A 19131-nucleotide genomic window follows, 5' to 3' on the forward strand; every position below is an offset into this window, starting at 1 on the left:
ATCTTCCCGACCCAGGGATTGAACCTGCATTTCCTGTGTCTCCTATATTGGAAGACAGGTGCTCTACTCCTGAGCCGCCAGGAAAGCTCAGGGTTTGGGTTACTAGATGCTGAATGTTTAGAGCTGAAAGAGATCACAGAAGCCATGCACTTCAGCCTACCACCTTCTCCTGAGTCTAAGGAGCTAAGTGACTTGCTAAGGAGTCAAGGCCAGAAAGAGGGTGCAAAGGCTAGAACGCGGGTCGCCCGACCCTTTACCCAGAGCTTTGCTCATGACCCCAAGGCTGGGGGACTAAAAGGGCCTGATGGGACAGGAAGCGGACCAGCTGCCGACCTGTGCTAACTCCCCACTCGGGAGTCTTTCTGGCTGCACAGCTGAAATAGCCTGGCAAAGGGACCTGGGCAGGACTGGCCACGGAGCGGGCTCTGGCAGAGGCTGGTGCCCCGAGGACAGGGAGGAGGCAGCTGGTCTGAGGAGACGAATCCTTGCTTTCTGCCTGCCTCCCAATTATGTTGGGAGTGTGTGTGTGTGTGTGTATGGAAGTGGCTGAAGACGAAAAGGTCCTAGTGGCGGTGATGATGGTAAAGAATTCGCCTGCAGTGCAGGAGTCGCAGGAGCCGTGGGTTGGATCCCTGGGTTGGGAAGATATCCTGGAGGAGGAAATGGCAACCCACTCCAGTATTCTTGCTTGGGAAATCCCATGGACAGAGGAGCCTGGTGGGCTACAGTCCATGGGGTTGCAAAGAGTTGGACATGAGTAAAGCTACTTAGCACGTGGTGTAAAGAAAGAAAAAAATGAGGCAAGGGCTCCCCGGGCATTGAGAGAGGGAGGCAGGAAACCCAAGGGTGTGAGCGTGAGCTTTAACCTCATCCTTTTAGGTAGGTTGGGGATGGAGAAGAGATGAGAAAATAAATCCCCCTCAAGCTTGCAAGGAGCTCTGCAGCTGATGAAGCACGTTCACACACAGTCAGCTCGTCTGACCTTCAGCGGAGCCCCGCGCGGGGGGCAGCTCCTGTGATCCAGGCCCAGGGACAGGGAGCAGCTGGACTCTGAGGCGACATGGCCATTACCCGGGGAGCTGACCCACCCCCATGGGGCTCCAGCCTGGGGCTCTGACCACCATGGGATCCTGCCCTCCAGGTGTGTGTGTGTGTCCCTCACGTGCGTCCCTTAAGAATGTGCTTGCTTGTGAGGTGTCGCGTTTACCGGGGCCATAGAAGCTGGACTACGAATGCAGGAAAACTTACAGGGTTTGGTTATAGGGGGGCTGTGAGGTCTAAGACAAGCTAGTTTTCATCTAAGAAGCAAGCACCCTGCGGGGCTGCGGTAGGGCTCAGAGATAAGCACACGAAGCACCTAAGCCGGGCTTGCCAGGAGCCTGTAAGCACTCAGCAAACGGTGGCTATTAATACCCCATGTACCTGTTAGTGGCCTGGGTGTAGAAGCGCATCTGTCTTCAGATAAAAAAAGACAAGAGCCTGGCACAGGGCCAGGGCTGCTGGCTCTGTCCAAACGCGAATCTGTCCTCAGGGATCTTCCCAGAGGCTTGACAGGGGAAACCAAGTCCCACTTCCTACCCTCAACTTTCTAACTCTGCCCAAGTACCTGCTGATGGATTTGCTGCTGCTGCTGCTAAGTCACTTCAGTCGTGTCTGACTCTGTGCGACCCCACAGACGGAAGCCCACCAGGCTCCCCCGTGCCTGGGATTCTCCAGGCAAGAACACTGGAGTGGGTTGCCATTTCCTTCTCCAATGCATGAAAGAGAAAAGTGAAAGTGAAGTTGCTCAGTCGTGTCTGACTCTTCGCGACCCCATGGACTGCAGCCTACCAGGCTCCTCCGTCCATGGGATTTTCCAGGCAAGGGTACTGGAGTGGGGTGCCATTGCCTTCTCCAGATGGATTCGCTATTTAGGCACAAATACAGATCACTAAGGTCCCTGGTGGCTCAGACGGTAAAGTATCTGCCTGCCGATGCAGGAGACACAGGTTCGATCCCTGGGTCAGGAAGATCCGCTTGGAGAAGGGCATGGCAACCCACTCCAGTCTTGTTGCCTGGAGAATCCTGTGGACAGAGGAGCCTGGTGGGCTGCAGTCCATGAAGTTGCAAAGGGTCGGATTCGACTGAGCAATTTTGACTTCACAAGGTCAGCGTGGGTGGAACTTCGGAGGCCTGAGACGCTCTCAGAAGTCAGCAGTTGAGACTCTGGGGCGGGGTGACTGCGTCAGAGGATGGGCTGGGCAGGGAGGGGCTGGGGGGCCTCACGGATCAGAGCCAAGCACATACAAGGACACTCCTCACGTGGCATCGTGCCCAGTCCTCACACGCGGACGGGAGTTACTCCCATGTCACACGAGGAGGCTGACAGAGTGCTCAGTTACTTGTCAAAAGTCATTTTTTGGAACTGGGATTCAAGATCAAGTCTGCCTGGTTTCAAAGGCTATTCTCCTTACACTACCTGCAACCCAGCCCTCGCCACCCATACAGGTGAGACCCCACAGCAAGGCTGGGAAGTGCTAGGTCTACAGGTGTGTGTGTGTGTGCATGCGTGCACGTCACTTGGAGCTCAAGGAGGACTAGGAGGGTGAGGCCCAGGCCTGCTCACGGGAGGCGGCCTCCTGAAAGGAGAATCTTCGCTGACATTGGACAGCTACCCACACCATGCTGGCTTCCTTGCCACACTCGCTGTGTGGTTCAGCTGTATTCCTTGCGCCTCCTCTCCGCTTGGCTTTTACCTCTTCTGAGTCATGCACTGAAGACCTTCAGGCCAAGCTAGCCAGGACCCACGGCCCACAGAGGCACAAGCAGAGCATGTACAGGGGAGCAGCAGGAAGGGGCAGAGGAGGCTCCACTGAGCCCAGACCCTTCTGCTGTGTCTCACCTGCCCAGGGTACTCAGGTGTCCTTGAGATACTCGGGCATCTCCCTAGGGGTTCTGAGGCGATGCAGAGCCCCAGGGATGTCAGAGCATCAATTTCAGCCTCATGCATGCTCAGTCACTTCAGCTGTGTCCAACTCTTTGCGACTCTATGGACTGCAGACCATCAGGCTCCTCTGTCCATGGGATTCTCCAGGCAAGAATACTGGAGGGGAGTGCCATTCCCTTCTCCAGGGGATCTTCCTGACCCAGGGATCGAACCCATGTCTCTTATAACTCCTGCGTTGGCAGGTGGATTCTTTACTGCTGGACCCCAGGGCAGCCCACTTTAGCCTCAGCTGGATCTAATTAGCTTTGGGGGTGGTGGCGGAGGAGGTCCTTTCACAGAGGACAGACAGGAACGTTTATCATTTCAGAACTGACGAGGCGCTGGCTCTCTCCCTCCTTCCCTTGGGCTGGCCTCCTGTCGGACGCTAATCTGTGAAGCCCTTCCCAGCCAGGCTCAGAGGACGCTCAGGGCTGGGGCAGAGCCCAGACTCTCCCTTAGGAGCGAGACAGGGATGCAGTCAACACGTGGAAAGAGGCCAAACAGACGCCTGGAGCAGCTGCTCAGAAGGTCACAAGGCAGGTAGCTTGATTGGGTAATCATCTGAGGAAAGGTTCTGCAAAGCATTTGCGGGTGGGACCAACCTGTTGACTTAAAAAAATGCACAACGTGAGAGTTGCGAGTTAAATTTTATTGGGGGTAAAATAATGACTGCAGCCAGGAGATGGCACCTCAGATAGCCCTGAGAAACTGCTCCAAAGAGTCAGGGAGGGGAAGGTCAGTATGTGATTTTTGGTGAAGTGGAGGAATACGTGCAATGAAGTACATATTTTCCAGAAGAGTTCTACTAGTCTCATGAAGCCTTAGCTAGTCACGAGCAACAGTCGTCACCATGAAGGATTTTAGATGCTTTTCTAGATGTGGGGAGATGGACGAATTGGGCTCATAAAATTTGATCCTGAAAAACATCTAAAGATGACCTAAACACCTGTTCTGCGTTTTCCCCCCTGAGCACAGAGTGCCTCATTTTTGCTTTCCACCCTGAACTCCTTTCAGGGTGTACTGAAGGTCAGCAGCCGCAGCAGCACGTGACTGAATCTTTCCAGAGGCAGATGGGTAGATGACAAGTGCCCATTAGTCACTGACAAACCCAAGGCGACGGCTCACTCTGCCTGGGTCTGCCTCAGCCCCGGATGAGGGGATCGTGCCCTCCCAGGAGAGGCTCTGGAAACGAATATAGCAACCGCCATCTGAGACCCCCCCAGACAGTCATGTTCCAGGAGTGGCAAGGACACCCCATCCCGAATACCCACCTAATGTGCATAGCCCCAAACTACAGCAAGCATCGTGATGTACTGCTTCCCTGTCCACAGTCTGCTTTAGACTGTGTGGGTCTGAGTCTTGGCTTTGCTGGTTATGAGCTGGGTGACTCTGGGCAAGTTTTCTCTGTACCTCAGTCTCCCCATCTACAGATAGGCTGATAACAGTGTCTATTTCTTAGGGGAGCTGTGATAATTAGATGAGTTTATCTGTAGACTGCAAGGAGATCCAACCAGTCAATCCTAAAGGAAATCAACCCCGAATATTCATTGGAAGGACTGATGCTGAAGCTGAAGCTCCAATACTTTGGCCACCTGATGTGAGCAGCCTACTCACTCCAGTGAGACCCTGATGCTGGAAAACACTGAAGGCAAAAAGGAGAAGGGGGCGCAGAGGATGAGATGGTTAGATAGATCATTGGCTCAATGGACGTGAGTCTGAGCAAACTCTGGGAGATGGTGAAGGACAGGGAAGCCTGGCGTGCTGCAGTCCATGGGGTCACAGAGTCGGATACAACTTACCGACTGAACAACACTCTACGTAAAGATTTTAGGATAGTGCCTGGCCTTTAGCCAGCAGTCATTATGATGATGCTTTTCCCCTGGTTCTAGTTCAACTGCCGGTCTCCTGCCTGGACCATCACACATCTGTTTTCCATGCGACATGCCCACCTTCTGCAGCACCCTCTCTCTACCCAACTGAGGCTGACCTGGCTTCTGGGCTCAAGGGGTTTCCACCCACATGAACCCCCATTCTGCTGTTACGATCCTCTCCATCACTAACTCACTGGAGAACCACCAGTGAGGCCTGGACCTGAGTGTGAAACAGCTCCCTGTTAAGCCAACCCCCTTGCATGTTTAGAAGGAGACCACGTTTTAGGTAGAACCACTGATCAGTTCTCCTACCCTGCCCCTCTAGTCTCCTGTTTCACCCACCGTGAGGTCTCAGAGGCCTCACATTCTTTCCAGGGGGAGGTGGGCGTGCTTGGGTCACTGTAGACAAAGACATTCTGTCTCAGTTCTTTGCACTCATCTTTCAGGCCCAGCTCAAATGTCATCTCCTTGGTGTGGCTTTCCCCAGTTCCCACAATCAGAACTCTCACTTTACAAATTGCTTGCCAATTGTGATCTCAGACAAGTTCCACTTCAGTTTGCTCATTTGCGAAATGAATGACACCATTTCCAAATGAACCTTCCAGCACATGGGGAAGATCCATTGTAACCCAATGGATGTAAAGGCCCAGGTCCATCCCCTGGCCCTCCGTGCCAGGCAGAGGAGATGGGGAGATACCCGAGTGAGCTGACTGCCTTGCTGTCTACAGAGCTGATAAAACCAAGCCCTTTCCTGAAATACCCTTCCCTCCTTCTCCACCCATGGAATTCCTACTCAGCCTTCAAGGACCAGCTCAAATGTCATCCCTCCGGTGAAGCATTCCTGCTGCCCTCAAGGAAAACAAAATTTCCTCCCCCTTGTGCTCCTGTAATCCTTTGTCCCTATTAAATCTCTTGTTGCTGTTTAACTTTTATCATATTCAACTCATAGCTTTAGGCCAAGAATTGTATTTTGTTCTTTGGGGGTGACTTCACAGTGTGTAACATGATGCCCAGCAGCTCCAGAAATGCTCATTAATTCAAATTTCTGGATTCTGGAAGAAAACTACCATCACTGTGTGTGTGTGTTAATTGTTCAGTCACGTCTGACTCTTTGCAACCCCATGGACTGTAGCCCGCCAGGTTTCTCTGTACATGGAATACTCCAGGCAAGAATAACGGAGTGGGTTGCCATTTCCTTCTCCACTACCATCACTAGTTTGTCTGTTTGCTCAGTTGCTAAGTCGAGTCTGACTCTTTGCTACCCCCACGGACTGCAGCACTCCAGGCTTCTCTGTCCTTCACCACCTCCTGGAGTTTGCTCAAACTCACGTCCACTGAGTCAGTGCTGCCATCCAACCATCTCATCCTCTGTTGCCCCCTTCTTCTCCTGCCCTCAATCTTTCCCAGCATCAGGGTCTTTTCCAATGAGTTGGCTCTTTGCATCAGGTACCCAAACTATTGGAGCTTCAGCTTCAGCATCAGTCCTCCCAGTGAATATCTAGGGTTGATTTCCTTTAGGAGTGACTGGTTTGATCTCCTTGATGTCCAAGGGACTCTCAAGAGTCTTCTCAAGCAACACAGCTCAAAAGCATCACTAGTCTGACACTAGTTTATCTGAAGCCAACATCTGAATTCACAGTCTAGTCCATTACAGCCTGTGGAGAAGGGCTCTCAGACAGCCTGGGAGTGGGAGGGGGGAATGGGGTGGCCGTGTGTGGCTATACAACCTCAGCTGCAACGCTTAAGGGTTAAAGGGCTTTTCAGAAAACAGTGAATCTGGAAGAGCCAGATCTTGTCTGCAATTACACATTAGTTCATTATATGTTTGATGACTCAAATTTCTTTGCAAAAATTGAAAAATACAGATGTGTACCATAACTCTGCATGTATCAGTCCTGCCTTCCTCCTATGGTAGTTGCTGAAGGAAACAGCCCCTAACATTGACACCAGGTACCTGGCCACATTATTAGATTTTACCCTCACAATGATTACTTGAGGTAGGTAGCCTTATTACCTTCGGCTGATAAATGTGGACATTAAGGCTGAGAGAGGTTAAGAAACTTGCCTAAGGTTAGTGAGACTAAACCACAGAGCTCATTGTGAAGACATGTCTCTTTCTCAGTAGGCGACACTGTCCCATTAGAATGTCAATTACTGGCCAAATGGATTTATGCGTTTCCAGCGCCCTCTAGAAACTTGTGTCCCAGGACAGGAGGTTGGTGGCTTCTCAGATGACTCAGTGGCAAAGAACCCGCCTGCCAATGCAGATGCTGTTTGACCCCTGAGTTGGGAAGATCCTCTGGAGAAGGACATGACAACCCACTCCCATATTCTTACCTGGAGAATCCCATGGACAGAGGAGCCTGGTGGGCTACAGTCCATGGGGTCTCAAAAGAGTCAGTTATGACTTAGTTACTATACAACAGAGGAGGCTGGTACACAAATTATTAAAAATATAAAGCACCAAAAATAAAACTATGGAATAGAAATATGTGTAATGGACTTGGTGGGGAGGCTTAGAACAGAGTGACTGGTTCAGGTTGGGGCAGATCAGGGAGGGTTCCACAGAGGAGCTGACTCTTGGAAGATAGGGATAACCTGAGTTTTGGTGGGTAGAGAACGAGGAAAGGAGAGAATGCAGGAATCTGAGGCAGAGGGGACGGCATGGGCAAAGGCTTGCAGAGAATGCCAGACATGCTTGGGGAAGGAGACCAGACCAGGGTAGCCAGAACACAGGATTTCTGAGGACGAGCTGGGCTGTGCCAGGCTTAGTTTTGTCAAAATGTTGGCCCTTGTTTCTTTAAGCCCCGGGCAGCTGCTGCTAGCCACAGAGGAGGGCAATGACACTGGTGCAGTGTTAAGGAATCTGCCTGCTATTGCAGGAGACGTAAGAGATGCAAGTTCAACCCCTGGGTCGGGAAGATCCCCTGGAGTAGGAAATGGCCACTCACTCCAGTATTCTTGCCTGGAAAATCCCATGGACAGAGGAGCCTGGTGGCCTACAGACCATGGGGTCACAGAGTCAGACACGACTGAACACACAGAGCAGAGCACACAGGCTGTGTGAGGAGGGAGGCACTGCAAGGACCAGCTCTGAGCAGGAACCGGGGGTGTTAAACAGGGTCCTGCATCCTTCAGAAATGTGCCATCAGCTCCCAAGGTCTCGGTCAGTACTGGTTTCAGGGATGACTCTCTTTCCCATTGAAAGAGGCAGGCTGAAGACCAGACCAGCTATGGAGTCTGCGCGCACTGTCCCCTGCCCCCAGGATGGCAGACGCACGGCTGCTCTGCGTGATGAGGTCGAATGTGCTGCAGCAGGTGGCCGTGCCCACCCCGAGGAAGTGGGACACGCTGCCCTCCACCAAGGGCAACGCCGGGAGCTCCCCGGGCCTGCAGTGCTCATTCCAAATGCTGGCTTCAGAACTGGAGTACTGCTTATCCAAATTAGCGAAAGCTGTTCCAGATCCATGATGACATGTTCCTCACACAGTGCATGATTTATAACACAGATTTATAAATTCTACGTAAGTGTAAATTACACATCTGTGTATAGTATCCTAGCACAGGCTGAAACACTGTCCCACGACGTATAATAAACTCGGGAGCTCCTTAATCATCAGTGCTAGAACTACGTATTGACAACTACCTTGCACTGAGCACTTTGTGAAATCCTTCCATTTTTCCTTTTTCATTTTTAAAAAATATATATGCTGAACTCACCATGAAAAACAAACAAACAGGTGATCTCTTTAGAAAACTGCCCCCAAATTCTTTGGCTCTGAAAGAAAATGCCGTGCCAGATTTTTGCCGAATAAAGCGACATTTTGAGTGGAATCTGGGTTGAGCCCAAATAAAGGAATGCTGCTTCTTTGAATCAGCAAAAGAATTCAGTCTCTGGTATCCAGCACTCCATTATTCATTGACCCGAATCAGCAGGAGAGCTGTCTGCACTGTGGAGACGACTGGGAAAGCGGGGTTTGGAGGGGGAGAGGGAAGGAGGTGGCGGGTAGATATGGAGAGAAAACCAACCTGAAATGCCTCCCAGGCCAACTCTGAACAACGTGTGGGTGTTTCTTATTCGGAGGTGGAGAGGCTCCGAGGTCCCCGTGCTAGACACTGTCTCAGCTCACCTCTCTGCACATGGGCTCATTTCCCAGAGCAAAAGCTCAAAACCAACATCGTGCTGTGCTGCTTCCTCCCAGGAAGCCCCTCCAGGGTCCCAGCAAGCAAGGCCAGAGGGAAGACTGATTCCCCGGCTGGGAGACGACCCCTCCCTGAGCCCCGGCCCCAGGCTGCTCACCGGGGTCTGCGGAAGGTCAGGCCATAGTGCTGGCAGGCCAGCCCCACGGTGGGCGTGTACACGATGGGCAGGAACTTTTCCACGTCGGAGGTCAGCACGCGGTAGAAGAGCTTCTCGTTTCGGTCTTGGAGCGTCATGAGGATAATGTACCTTGGGAGGAGAGGCAAGAACCAAGCTGATGACACGAACACCCCACATGGCAGCAGGGATGGCCCTCGGCGTAGAAACCCAGGGCTCCCACTCAGCTACTGGCAACAGGCACCTTCACGGGCAAATCACCATCTCCTCTAAGCATGAGTCTCATCATCTAGGAGATGTGGAGAATATGACCTGCATTATGGCATCCATGGGGTCACCAAGAGTCGGACACGGCTGAATGACTAACAACAACAATGGCCCTTATTATTACACATGATGTAGGTGCCGTTCTCATCAGTTTCATTAACTAATTTGACGTGGGGAACATGCCTCCCAGTGACTGGTATGTGTGCTTAGTCGCTCAGTCATGTCCAACTCTTTGCAACCCCATGGACTGTAGCCTGCTAGGCTCTTCTGTTTATGGAATTCTCCAGGGAAGAATGCTGCAGTGGGTTGCCATTACCTTCTCCAGGGGATCTTCTGGACCCAGGGATCGAACCCATGTTTCCTATATTGCATGGGAATTCTTTACTGTCTGAGCCACCAGGGAAGGCCCCAATGACTTGTAAGGTGGGTAATATAATTCTGGTCATTTTATTTTTGTTGTTGGGATATAATTGCTATCTGGCCATTTTAGAGACAATCAAGCCACAGGGAAATGAAATAATTCACCAAGAGATCTGAACCTATGCAGTCTAACTCCAGAATCTGTGCTCTCAGCCATGATGCACGATGGCTAGTTAGGTTATAACTATGTGGACAGTAATGAACGATGGCAGAATAACAGCATTCTGGGGCTGGGGGAAGGTTGGGAAAAATGCGAAGCGGACCGGTGATATATGAACTGGTCCTTCCTGTCACACAGGCCTGGTTCCTGTCACAAGCAGAGTTCACAAGTGTTTGAGCACCAAGTGATCTCAGGAAGCATGTTGCAAACATGCCTACTTCCTGAAGCCTGAAATCAGTAAGCCAGGAAAAGGGCCTTTCATTCACACTTCACACAGAACAGTCTGGGAGAAAAAAACTTAGGGACTGAAATCCCCAGTAAGGTGTGAAGTTGAAAGTGTTTGTCGCTCAGTCGTGTCTGAGTCTTTGCCACCCCATGGACTGTAGCCCGCCAGGCTCCTCTGTCCACGGGATTCTCCAGGCAAGAATTCTGGAGTGGGTTGCCATGCCCTCCTCCAGGGGATCATCCTGACCCAGGCACTGAACTCTCATCTCCTGCAGCTCCTGCCCTGGGGGTGATTTCTTTACAGCTGAGCCACTGGGGTAGCCCAATGAGGTGTAAGTGGCAGCTGATATCACAACCTTTAAGTTTTGGAGAGATAATGAGGGCACATGAGGTCCTGGCATGGAGTAGGGTGACAGAAATGATCTGGCAGGGGAATGAACCCTGGGCGAGGCGTCAGGTTCCTGGGTGTGAATCTCAGCTCTGCTGGTCACGAGCTGTGTGACCTTGAGGAAGTCTTGTGACTGCTTGGGGCTTCAGCCTCTTCTTCCTCACCAAAGGCACTGGTCCGTTACTGCGCTCTAGAAGGCACTTTTAGGAAAGGGGGATTTATGCTTAGAATAGCCAGGATCTTAGCTCATTGCGAGTGTGACGATTCCCTTACTTGGTGGCCATCTCTTCTCAAGTCCGCCTTCAGTGATGTCAAGTTGATAAGCTGAAACTGACCTTAGCGGGAGTATCTACATCATGAAATTGGCAAGTGCTTTAAATCCTCACCCCCTGGCCCCAGAACCGGTCCTTAAACACTCACCAGCACACCACTGTCTTTACCCATGAGCTGGGGAGCCTCCTAGGCCTTTCTGTCTAAGCACCTGCTGAAATGAGGGGCCCATAATGAGTGGGTCAGAGAGGTCCTCAGGAGCAAGCCCCCTCGAGCTCATAGGATCAGGCACATCCATTGCCCCCAGGTCTTCCCAGGCATGTGGGCGAGGCCCATCTAGCTGGAAAGAACTGGAAAGGGGAGGATTCTGGACTTTCATTTTTAGGGTTTAATATCTTTAGGAAGGCACATTTCATTTTGGACTAAGGAACTTTTGCTCTTAAGTGATAGAATGAGGATCTGAGCTCAGGGTCGTTTTACAGCCACTAAGCTTCAATACCTCTTAGCTATGGTGTAGCAGAGAGGTTCAAAGCACAGACTCTGGAGCTAACTGTCTGCGTTCAAATCCCGGCTGTGCCAAAATTCACAGCCACGAGACCTGCAAGGTCACTACCTTCTTTCGTAAGACGGGTAAAGCTGACCCTGTGAACACCACCGACTCTTCCTGTCGACATCCCCACCTGGAGAAACCAGAGGGGAGGCGGAGCTCTTCCTAAACCTCTAGCGGATGGCATCCCAGATCCTTCCACGGTGACCCTGTCCATTTCCCATCTGCTCCACCACGTTCCTTTTATTCCAGGAACCTGGGCCACGCACCACTTCCTTAACCCATCTGTCCCTATATATTTTTTTTACTATAGATTTAAAAAATTTGTTTTACTTGGAGGATAATTGCTTTACAGTGTTATGTTGGTTTGTGCCGTATGGTGTGAATCAGCGATAAGTACCCAGGTCATCCTCTTGCTCAAACCTCCCTCCCACCCCCCCCATGCCACGCCTCTAGGTTGTCACAGGGCCCTGGGTTGAGCTCCCTGTGTCGCAGCAACTTCCCACTAGCTGTTTATTTTACGCATGGTAATGTATGTTACCGTGTTACTCTCTCAGTGTGTCCCACCCTCCCCTTCCCCTGCTGTGTCCACAGTTCTCCACGTGTGTGCGTGCTCAGAGGTGTCGACTCTTTGCGTATACGCCTACGTTTTTGCTCCCCTCCTTCCCATTGAGTGAAATCCTTCCGGGAACCCCACTGCTGAATGCTGAAGTCCATCGGTCCTTCCATTGGTACTATTGGTGCCTCCTGGGCTGACTCTGATTTCATCACTTCTGGAAGGCCCAACCAGATCCCCCTAGTTGGAGTTCAGGCAACCTTCTCAGTCCTCCCAGGACACATGGACCATGGCTTGATCACAACAAGCCCTGTCCCTCAGGGAGACTGTCACCCTGTAGAAGGCAAGGCTGGGACTGGACTCTCGGGGCTCTCAGCCTTTCCGAGCTAGAGAGTGTCCAGAAAACCGTCTGAGGACCACAGGAGGCAGCTGAGCCTGGCGCCTGGGGAGAGAACAGACGTCCGGCACTCACTTGTCCAGGTCACTCTGCTGCCGCTCGTAGTATCTCATGACCCGGAGGAGCTGGACATCCTGGCTCAGGAAGCAGGGGGGGATGAGGCCGTGGATCCCAAGCTGCAGCCTCTCTTCAAGTGTAAAGGCCATGCCCTGGGGAGAACAAGAAAGAAACACACGCATGTAAGTGGGTGTGCAGGAAACCAGGGAGCAGCGGAGTTTCCATCCCCTGACCAGCCAAAGGCACTGCGACTCAGCAGCAAAGGCCCCGGGCTCAGAGCCCACCGCTGCCTTTTAAGTAGCCGGGCCATCCTGCGTCAGTCATCTTGGCTCTTCTGGAGTCTACCTTCCTCTTAGAAAAACATGGAAAATATGTCTATTACCAGGATTTTTCAGTTTATACTTCTTTTTTAAAATGTATTTTATTTTTAGAACAGTTTTCTTTTTTTTAAACATTTATTTATTTTTTGTTATTCATTTGGCTGCACTGGATCTTAGTTGCAGCGTGTGGGATTCAGTTCCCTGACCAGGGATTGAACCTGGGGCCCCTGCATTGGGAGCATAGAGTCTTTGCCATTGGATCAACAGGGAAGTCCTCAGAACAGTTTTAGATTTATAGAAAAATTGACAAGATAGTACTGAGTTCCCTTGTATCTACTCATCCAGTTTGCCCTGTTAGTAATATCTTCCCTCCCTTTGGTATATTTGCTAGAATTAATGAATCAACAATGACACACTATTATTAAATAAAGTCCCTGGTTTATTCAGATTTCCTAGTTTCTTTTTTTTTCCACCTGTTTCTTTTTTCATTGCTCTTTTAGGATCCCATCTGGGATCCCACGTTCCATGTAGTCATCAGGTCTCCTAAGGCTCCTCTTGGCTCTGACGGTTTCTCAGGCCTTCCTTGGTTTTGATGACCTTGGAGTGTCTTGAGGAGGACTGGTCAGGTATTTTGTACACTCTCCCTCCACTGGAATTGGTGTCATGTTTCTCTCACGACAGAAGTGGGCTAATGGGTTTTGAGGAGGAAGACCACAGAGGTAAAGTGCCATTTTTAACACGTCAGATCAAGGCACATATGAGAAACACAACTTATCACTGTTGCTGTCGACCAAGATCATGTGGCTGAAGAAGGGCTTGCCAGGTCTCTCCACTGCGAAGTTACGCCTTTCTTGGACTTCTTCTACATAGGAGATTTGTCTCTTCTCCCTCACTTATTTATTTATTCAGTCACGTATTTATATCAGATGAGCTCATGGCTCTTTGTTTTATGCTCTAGGTTATAATCCAATACTGTCTTATTTTTTTCGCTCAAACTGTTCCAGTTTTGTCCATCGAAAACTCTTTCAGCTGGCTCTGTATCCCTTGAGGGGCTTCCCAGGTGGCTCTAGTGGTAAAGAACCCACCTGCCAATGCAGGAGACGAAAGAGACAGCAGTTCGATCTCTGGGTCAGGAAGATTCCCCTGGAGGAGGGCATGGCAATCCACTCCAGTATTCTTGCCTGGAGAATCCCATGGACAGAGGAGCCTGGTGAGCTACAGTCCCTGGGGTCGTAGAGTCAGACACGACTGAAGCGACTGAGCATGCACGGTAAGATTATATTTAGCTTTTTAAGAGACTGCCAAACTGTTTTCTCAAGTGGCTGTAAAACTTTGCACTCCCACCTGCAACGAATGAGTTTCTGCTGTTCCACCTCCTCTCCAGCAATTGTCAGTTTTAAAAATTTTAGTCTTCATAATAGATACACGTGTGTGTTAGTCGCTCAGTTGTGTCCGACTCTTTGAGACCCCATGGGATGTAGCCCACCATATGTAGTGGTATGTTATTATTGCTTGAATTTATAACTCTCTATTGACATAGGATGTTGAACATTTTTTTTCATATGCTTATTTTTCACCTGTACATCTTCCTAGGGAGGTATTGTTCAAAAATTCTTGCCTTTTTGACTCTTTTTTTCTTATTGTTTAGTTTTAATAGTTCTTAGATCTGCAGTTTTAATGCAATCCCTATCAAAATTTGAATGGCCTCTTTTGCAGAAATAGGAAAGTCAATTTCAAATTCATACGGAATAGCAAGGCACCCTGAGCAACCAAAACCATTTTTAAAAAGAATACTTCAAAACTTAATATAAAACTACAGTAATGAAAACAGTGTGGTACCAGAATAAGTACATACAGATCAATAGAAAAGAATCAAGAATTCAGAAATAAATCCATACATCTACAAAAATTGGTTTTTGACAAGGATGCCAATTCCATTTGATGGAGAGAGAATAGTGTCTTCAAGAGCGGATGCTGGGACAACTGGATTGCCATGTGCAGAAGAATTCAAGGGGATTCCTACTTCACAACAAAACAAAAATTAATTCAAATGGATCAACAGCTTAAATATAAGAACTAAAATCATAAAACTCTTACAGAAAACTCAGGAATAAATCTTAATGACCTTGGGTTTGACTATGGACTCTTAGATATGCACCAAAGCAATGGCAATAGAGAAAAAATTAGATAAACTGACTCCATCTAAAAACTTCTGTGCATAAAGGAACACTGCCAAGGAAGGGAAAAGACAGTCTACAAAATGAGAGAAAACATTTGGAAATCACAGGTCTAATAATGGCTTAATATTCAGAATCTATAATTTCTACAACACACAGCAAATTGAAAAGCAACCCAAGTAAAAAATGGGCAAATGACTTAGATATTTCTCCAAGGAAGATACACAAATGGCCAATAGCACATGACAAAATACACAGCATCATTGATCATGGTTGTTAGTTGCTAAATCTTGTCCGACTCTTTTGCAACCCCACAAACTGCAGCCTGCCAGGCTCCTCTGTCCATGGGATTTCCCAGGCGAGAATACTACAGTGGGTTGCCGTTTCCTTCTCTAGGGGATCCTCCCCACCGGGGGAAGGCACCCACGTTTCCTGCATTGGCAGGTGGATTCTTCACCACTGAGCCACGTGGGAAGCCTATCATTAGTCACTGTGTGTATGTTAGTCGCTCAGTTGTGTCCAACTCTTTGTGACCCCATGGACTGGAGCCTGCCAGGCTCTTCTGTCCATGGGATTTTCCAGGCAAGGATACTGGAATGGCTTGCCCTGCCCTTCTCCAGGGGATCCTCCCGACCCAGGGATCGAACCCAGGTCTCCTGCATTGCAGGCGGATGCTTTACTGTCTGAGCTACTAGGGAAGCCCATTAGCCATTAGGGAAAATAAAATCAAAACTACACTGAGATAACCATTTCAAACCCAATAGGATGGATGTAATGAGGAAAAAAAAGTAAATAACAAGTGTTGGTGAAGATGTGGAGAAACTGAAACTCTTGTACATTGCTGGTAGGAAGGTAATGTGTTACAGCCTCTATGGGAAAACTATTTTGAATTTCTTCAAAAAGCGAAACAAAGAATTACCATATGACCCCCAAAATTCCACTCTAGAAACTGAAAGCAAGGACTTGAACAGATATTCACTGCAGTATTACTCACCACAGCCAAAAGGTGGAATCAACCGAGGTGTCCACCAACATGTGACCGGATAAACAAAATGTGTATACATACAATAAAAATGATTCAAACATAAAAAGGAATGAAGTTCTGATACATGCTACTTCAAGGATGCCGCTTGAAAACATTATGCTAAATGAAATAAGCCAGATACAAGAGGACACGTATTATATGATTCCACTTACAGGAAATATCTAGAATAGACAAATTCATCACGACAGAAAGTAGATTCAGTTCAGTTCAGTTCAGTCGCTCAGTTGTGTCCGACTCTTTTCGACCCCATGAATCACAGCACGCCAGGCCTCCCTGTCCATCACCAACTCCCGGAGTTCACTCAAACTCATGTCCATCGAGTCGGTGATGCCATCCAGCCATCTCATTCTCTATCATCCCCTTCTCCTCCCGCCCCCAATCCTTCCCAGCATCAGAGTCTTTTCCAGTGAGTCAACTCGTCACATGAGGTGGCCAAAGTATTGCATCTTCAGCTTTAGCATCAGTCCTTCCAATGAACACCCAGGACTGATCTCCTTTAGAATGGACTGGTTGGATCTCCTTGCAGTCCAAAGGACTCTCAAGAGTCTCCTCCAGCACCACAGTTCAAAAACATCAATTCTTCAGCAATCAGCTTTCTTCATAGTCCAACTCTCACATCCATACATGACCACCGGAAAACCGTAGCCTTGACCAGACGGACCTTGGTTGGCAAAGGAATGTCTCTGCTTTTTAATATGCTATCTAGGTTAGTCATAACTTTCCTTCCAAAGAGTCAGCGTCTTTTAATTTCCTGGCTGCAATCAGCATCTGCAGTGATTTTGGAGCCCCAAAAAATAAAGTCTGACACTGTTTCCACTGTTTCCCCATCTATTTCCCATGAAGTGATTGGACCAGATGCCATGATCTTTGTTTTCTGAATGTTGAGCTTCAAGCCAACCTTTTCACTCTCCTCTTTCACTTTCATCAAGAGGCTTTTGAGTTCCTCTTCACTTTCTGCCGTAAGGGTGGTGTCATCTGCATATCTGAGGTTATTGATATTTCTCCCAGGTGGCTCAGAGGGTAAAGCGTCTGCACACAATGCAGGGATCTGGGGTTCGATCCCTGGCTCAGGAAGAACCCCTGGAGAAGGAAATGTCAACCCACTCCGGTACTCTGGCCTGCAATGGACGGAGAAGCCTGGTAGGCTTCATGGGGTCGAAAAGAAAGTAGATTAGAGATTACTAAAGGCTGGGTAGTGGGGAAGCCGTGGGTGAGTTATTACTTAATGGTAACAGAGTTTCTATTTAGGGCAATGAAAAAAGTTTTGGAAATGGATAGTAATGATGGTTGCACAATATTATGAATGTACTTAATGCCACTTAACTGTACACTTAAAAGTGGTTTAACCAAATTTTGTTTTATATATATATATATATTTATAACTTTGTCAACAAAGGTCCATCTAGTCAAGGCTATAGTTTTTCCTGTGGTCACGTATGGGTGTGAGAGTTGGACTGTGAAGAAAGCTAATCGCCGAAGAATTGATGTTTTTGAACTGTGGTGTTGGAGAAGACTCTTGAGAGTCCCTTGGACTGCAAGGCGATCCAACCAGTCCATTCTAAAGGAGATCAGTCCTGGGTGTTCATTGGAAGGACTGATGCTAAAGCTGAAGATGCAATACTTTGGCCACCTCATATGACGAGTTGCCTCACTGGAAAAGACTCTGATGCTGGGAGGGGTTGGGGGCAGGAGGAGAAGGGGACGACAGAGAATGAGATGGCTGGATGGCATCACCGACTCGATGGACATGAGTTTGAGTGAACTCCGGGAGTTGGTGGTGGACAGGGAGGCCTGGCGTGCTGTGATTCATGGGGTCGCAGGGAGTTGGACACGACTGAGTGACTGAACTGAACTGAACTGATACTTGACCACAACTTAAAAAGTTAAAACCAGATTATCTCCAAAAACCACTGAGTCGTATCCTTCAGTTCAGTTCAGTTCAGTTCAGTCGCTCAGTCTTGTCCGACTCTTTGCGACCCCATGAATCACAGCACGCTAGGCCTCCCTGTCCACCACCAACTCCCAGAGTTCACTCAAACCCATGTCCATTGAGTCGTGATGCCATCCAGCCATCTCACTCTCTGTCGTCCCCTTCTCCTCCCGCCCCCAATCTTTCCCAGCATCAAAGTCTTTTCCAGTGAGTCAACTCTTCACATGAGGTGGCCAAAGTATTGGAGTTCAGCTTTAGCATCAGTCCCTCCAGTGAACAGAGCCGTATCCTTAAAATGAGTGAGTTGTATGGTATGTGAATTGTAACTCAATAAAGCTGTTTTAAAAGAATTCTCTGCATATTTTGGAAACAAGTCCTGCATCAGACGTGTGTTTTGTAAATATTTCTTCCAGTCTGTGGCTTGTCTTTTCATTCTCTGACCAGTGTCTTTCACAGAATGGCCCTTTCTGGTTTGGGTACTGGCAGGGAGATGCAGGGGGTAAGTAAGACGTCATGGAATCTGCTCCCTGGCCCAGTTAAACCCTCTGGAGATGGTTTCTGCTGGCAGAAGTTGCAGGAACTGTTCTCGTAAGGCTTACTGGGGACATGAGCACTCCAACTGCCCTGCATTTATCCTGAAGGGATGAAGAGCAACACCCTGTGGAAAAAAAGACATCTCTTCCATGTAGAACTCTGGGTGGCTCTGCTAAATGAGGGCTGCCCTAGAATTGCCTAGAAACAGTGCAGGCTTCCTCAACCTTCTTACCCTGGCAGTGGCCAAAGTGGTGAGCCCCAGAGTGGCTCCATGGGTGGCAGACATTAACAAGGAAGGGACCAGAATCCCCAAGGGGGGAGGATTGTTTAGGGGCCTGAGAACAGTCCTTAATTAACTAATTCATTAATTAATACTGCTCTGATGACCCCCATTGTAGTCAAGGCAATGTGGGTTAAGCCCTCTCTTCATAATGAGCCTCAGGTAATGCAAGGTTCCTTGTAGAAGCGAAGGTTGTGTAGGTGATAAGCAAAAACTAACTGACACTTATGGCTGTCTGCTGCTGCTGCTGCTAAGTCACTTCAGTCGTGTCCGACTCTGTGTGATCCCATAGATGGAAGCCCACCAGGCTCCCCCCGTCCCTGGGATTCTCCAGGCAAGAACACTGGAGTGGGTTGCCATTTCCTTCTCCAATGTGTGAAAGTGAAAAGTGAAAGTGAAGTCGC

At 49.1% G+C, this 19131-nt stretch overlaps 1 protein-coding gene across 1 annotated transcript in view; it reads right to left on the reverse strand.

The window, feature by feature from the left end:
* ME3 (malic enzyme 3) overlaps positions 1-19131 on the reverse strand; it is a 232382-nt gene that overhangs the window by 111528 nt on the left and 101723 nt on the right. Inside the window, exons 3-4 of the mRNA XM_055416165.2 lie at positions 12460-12593; positions 9137-9286 (exon numbers count right to left, since the gene is read on the reverse strand). Of these exons, the coding sequence (XP_055272140.1) occupies positions 9137-9286; positions 12460-12593 (284 nt within the window). The remainder of the gene's footprint in view (positions 1-9136; positions 9287-12459; positions 12594-19131) is intronic.

This window comes from Moschus berezovskii, chromosome 25 (genome assembly GCF_049115385.1).
Source record: "Moschus berezovskii isolate FMDL1 chromosome 25, NW_MosBer_1.0, whole genome shotgun sequence".
Taxonomy (NCBI): domain Eukaryota; kingdom Metazoa; phylum Chordata; class Mammalia; order Artiodactyla; family Moschidae; genus Moschus; species Moschus berezovskii.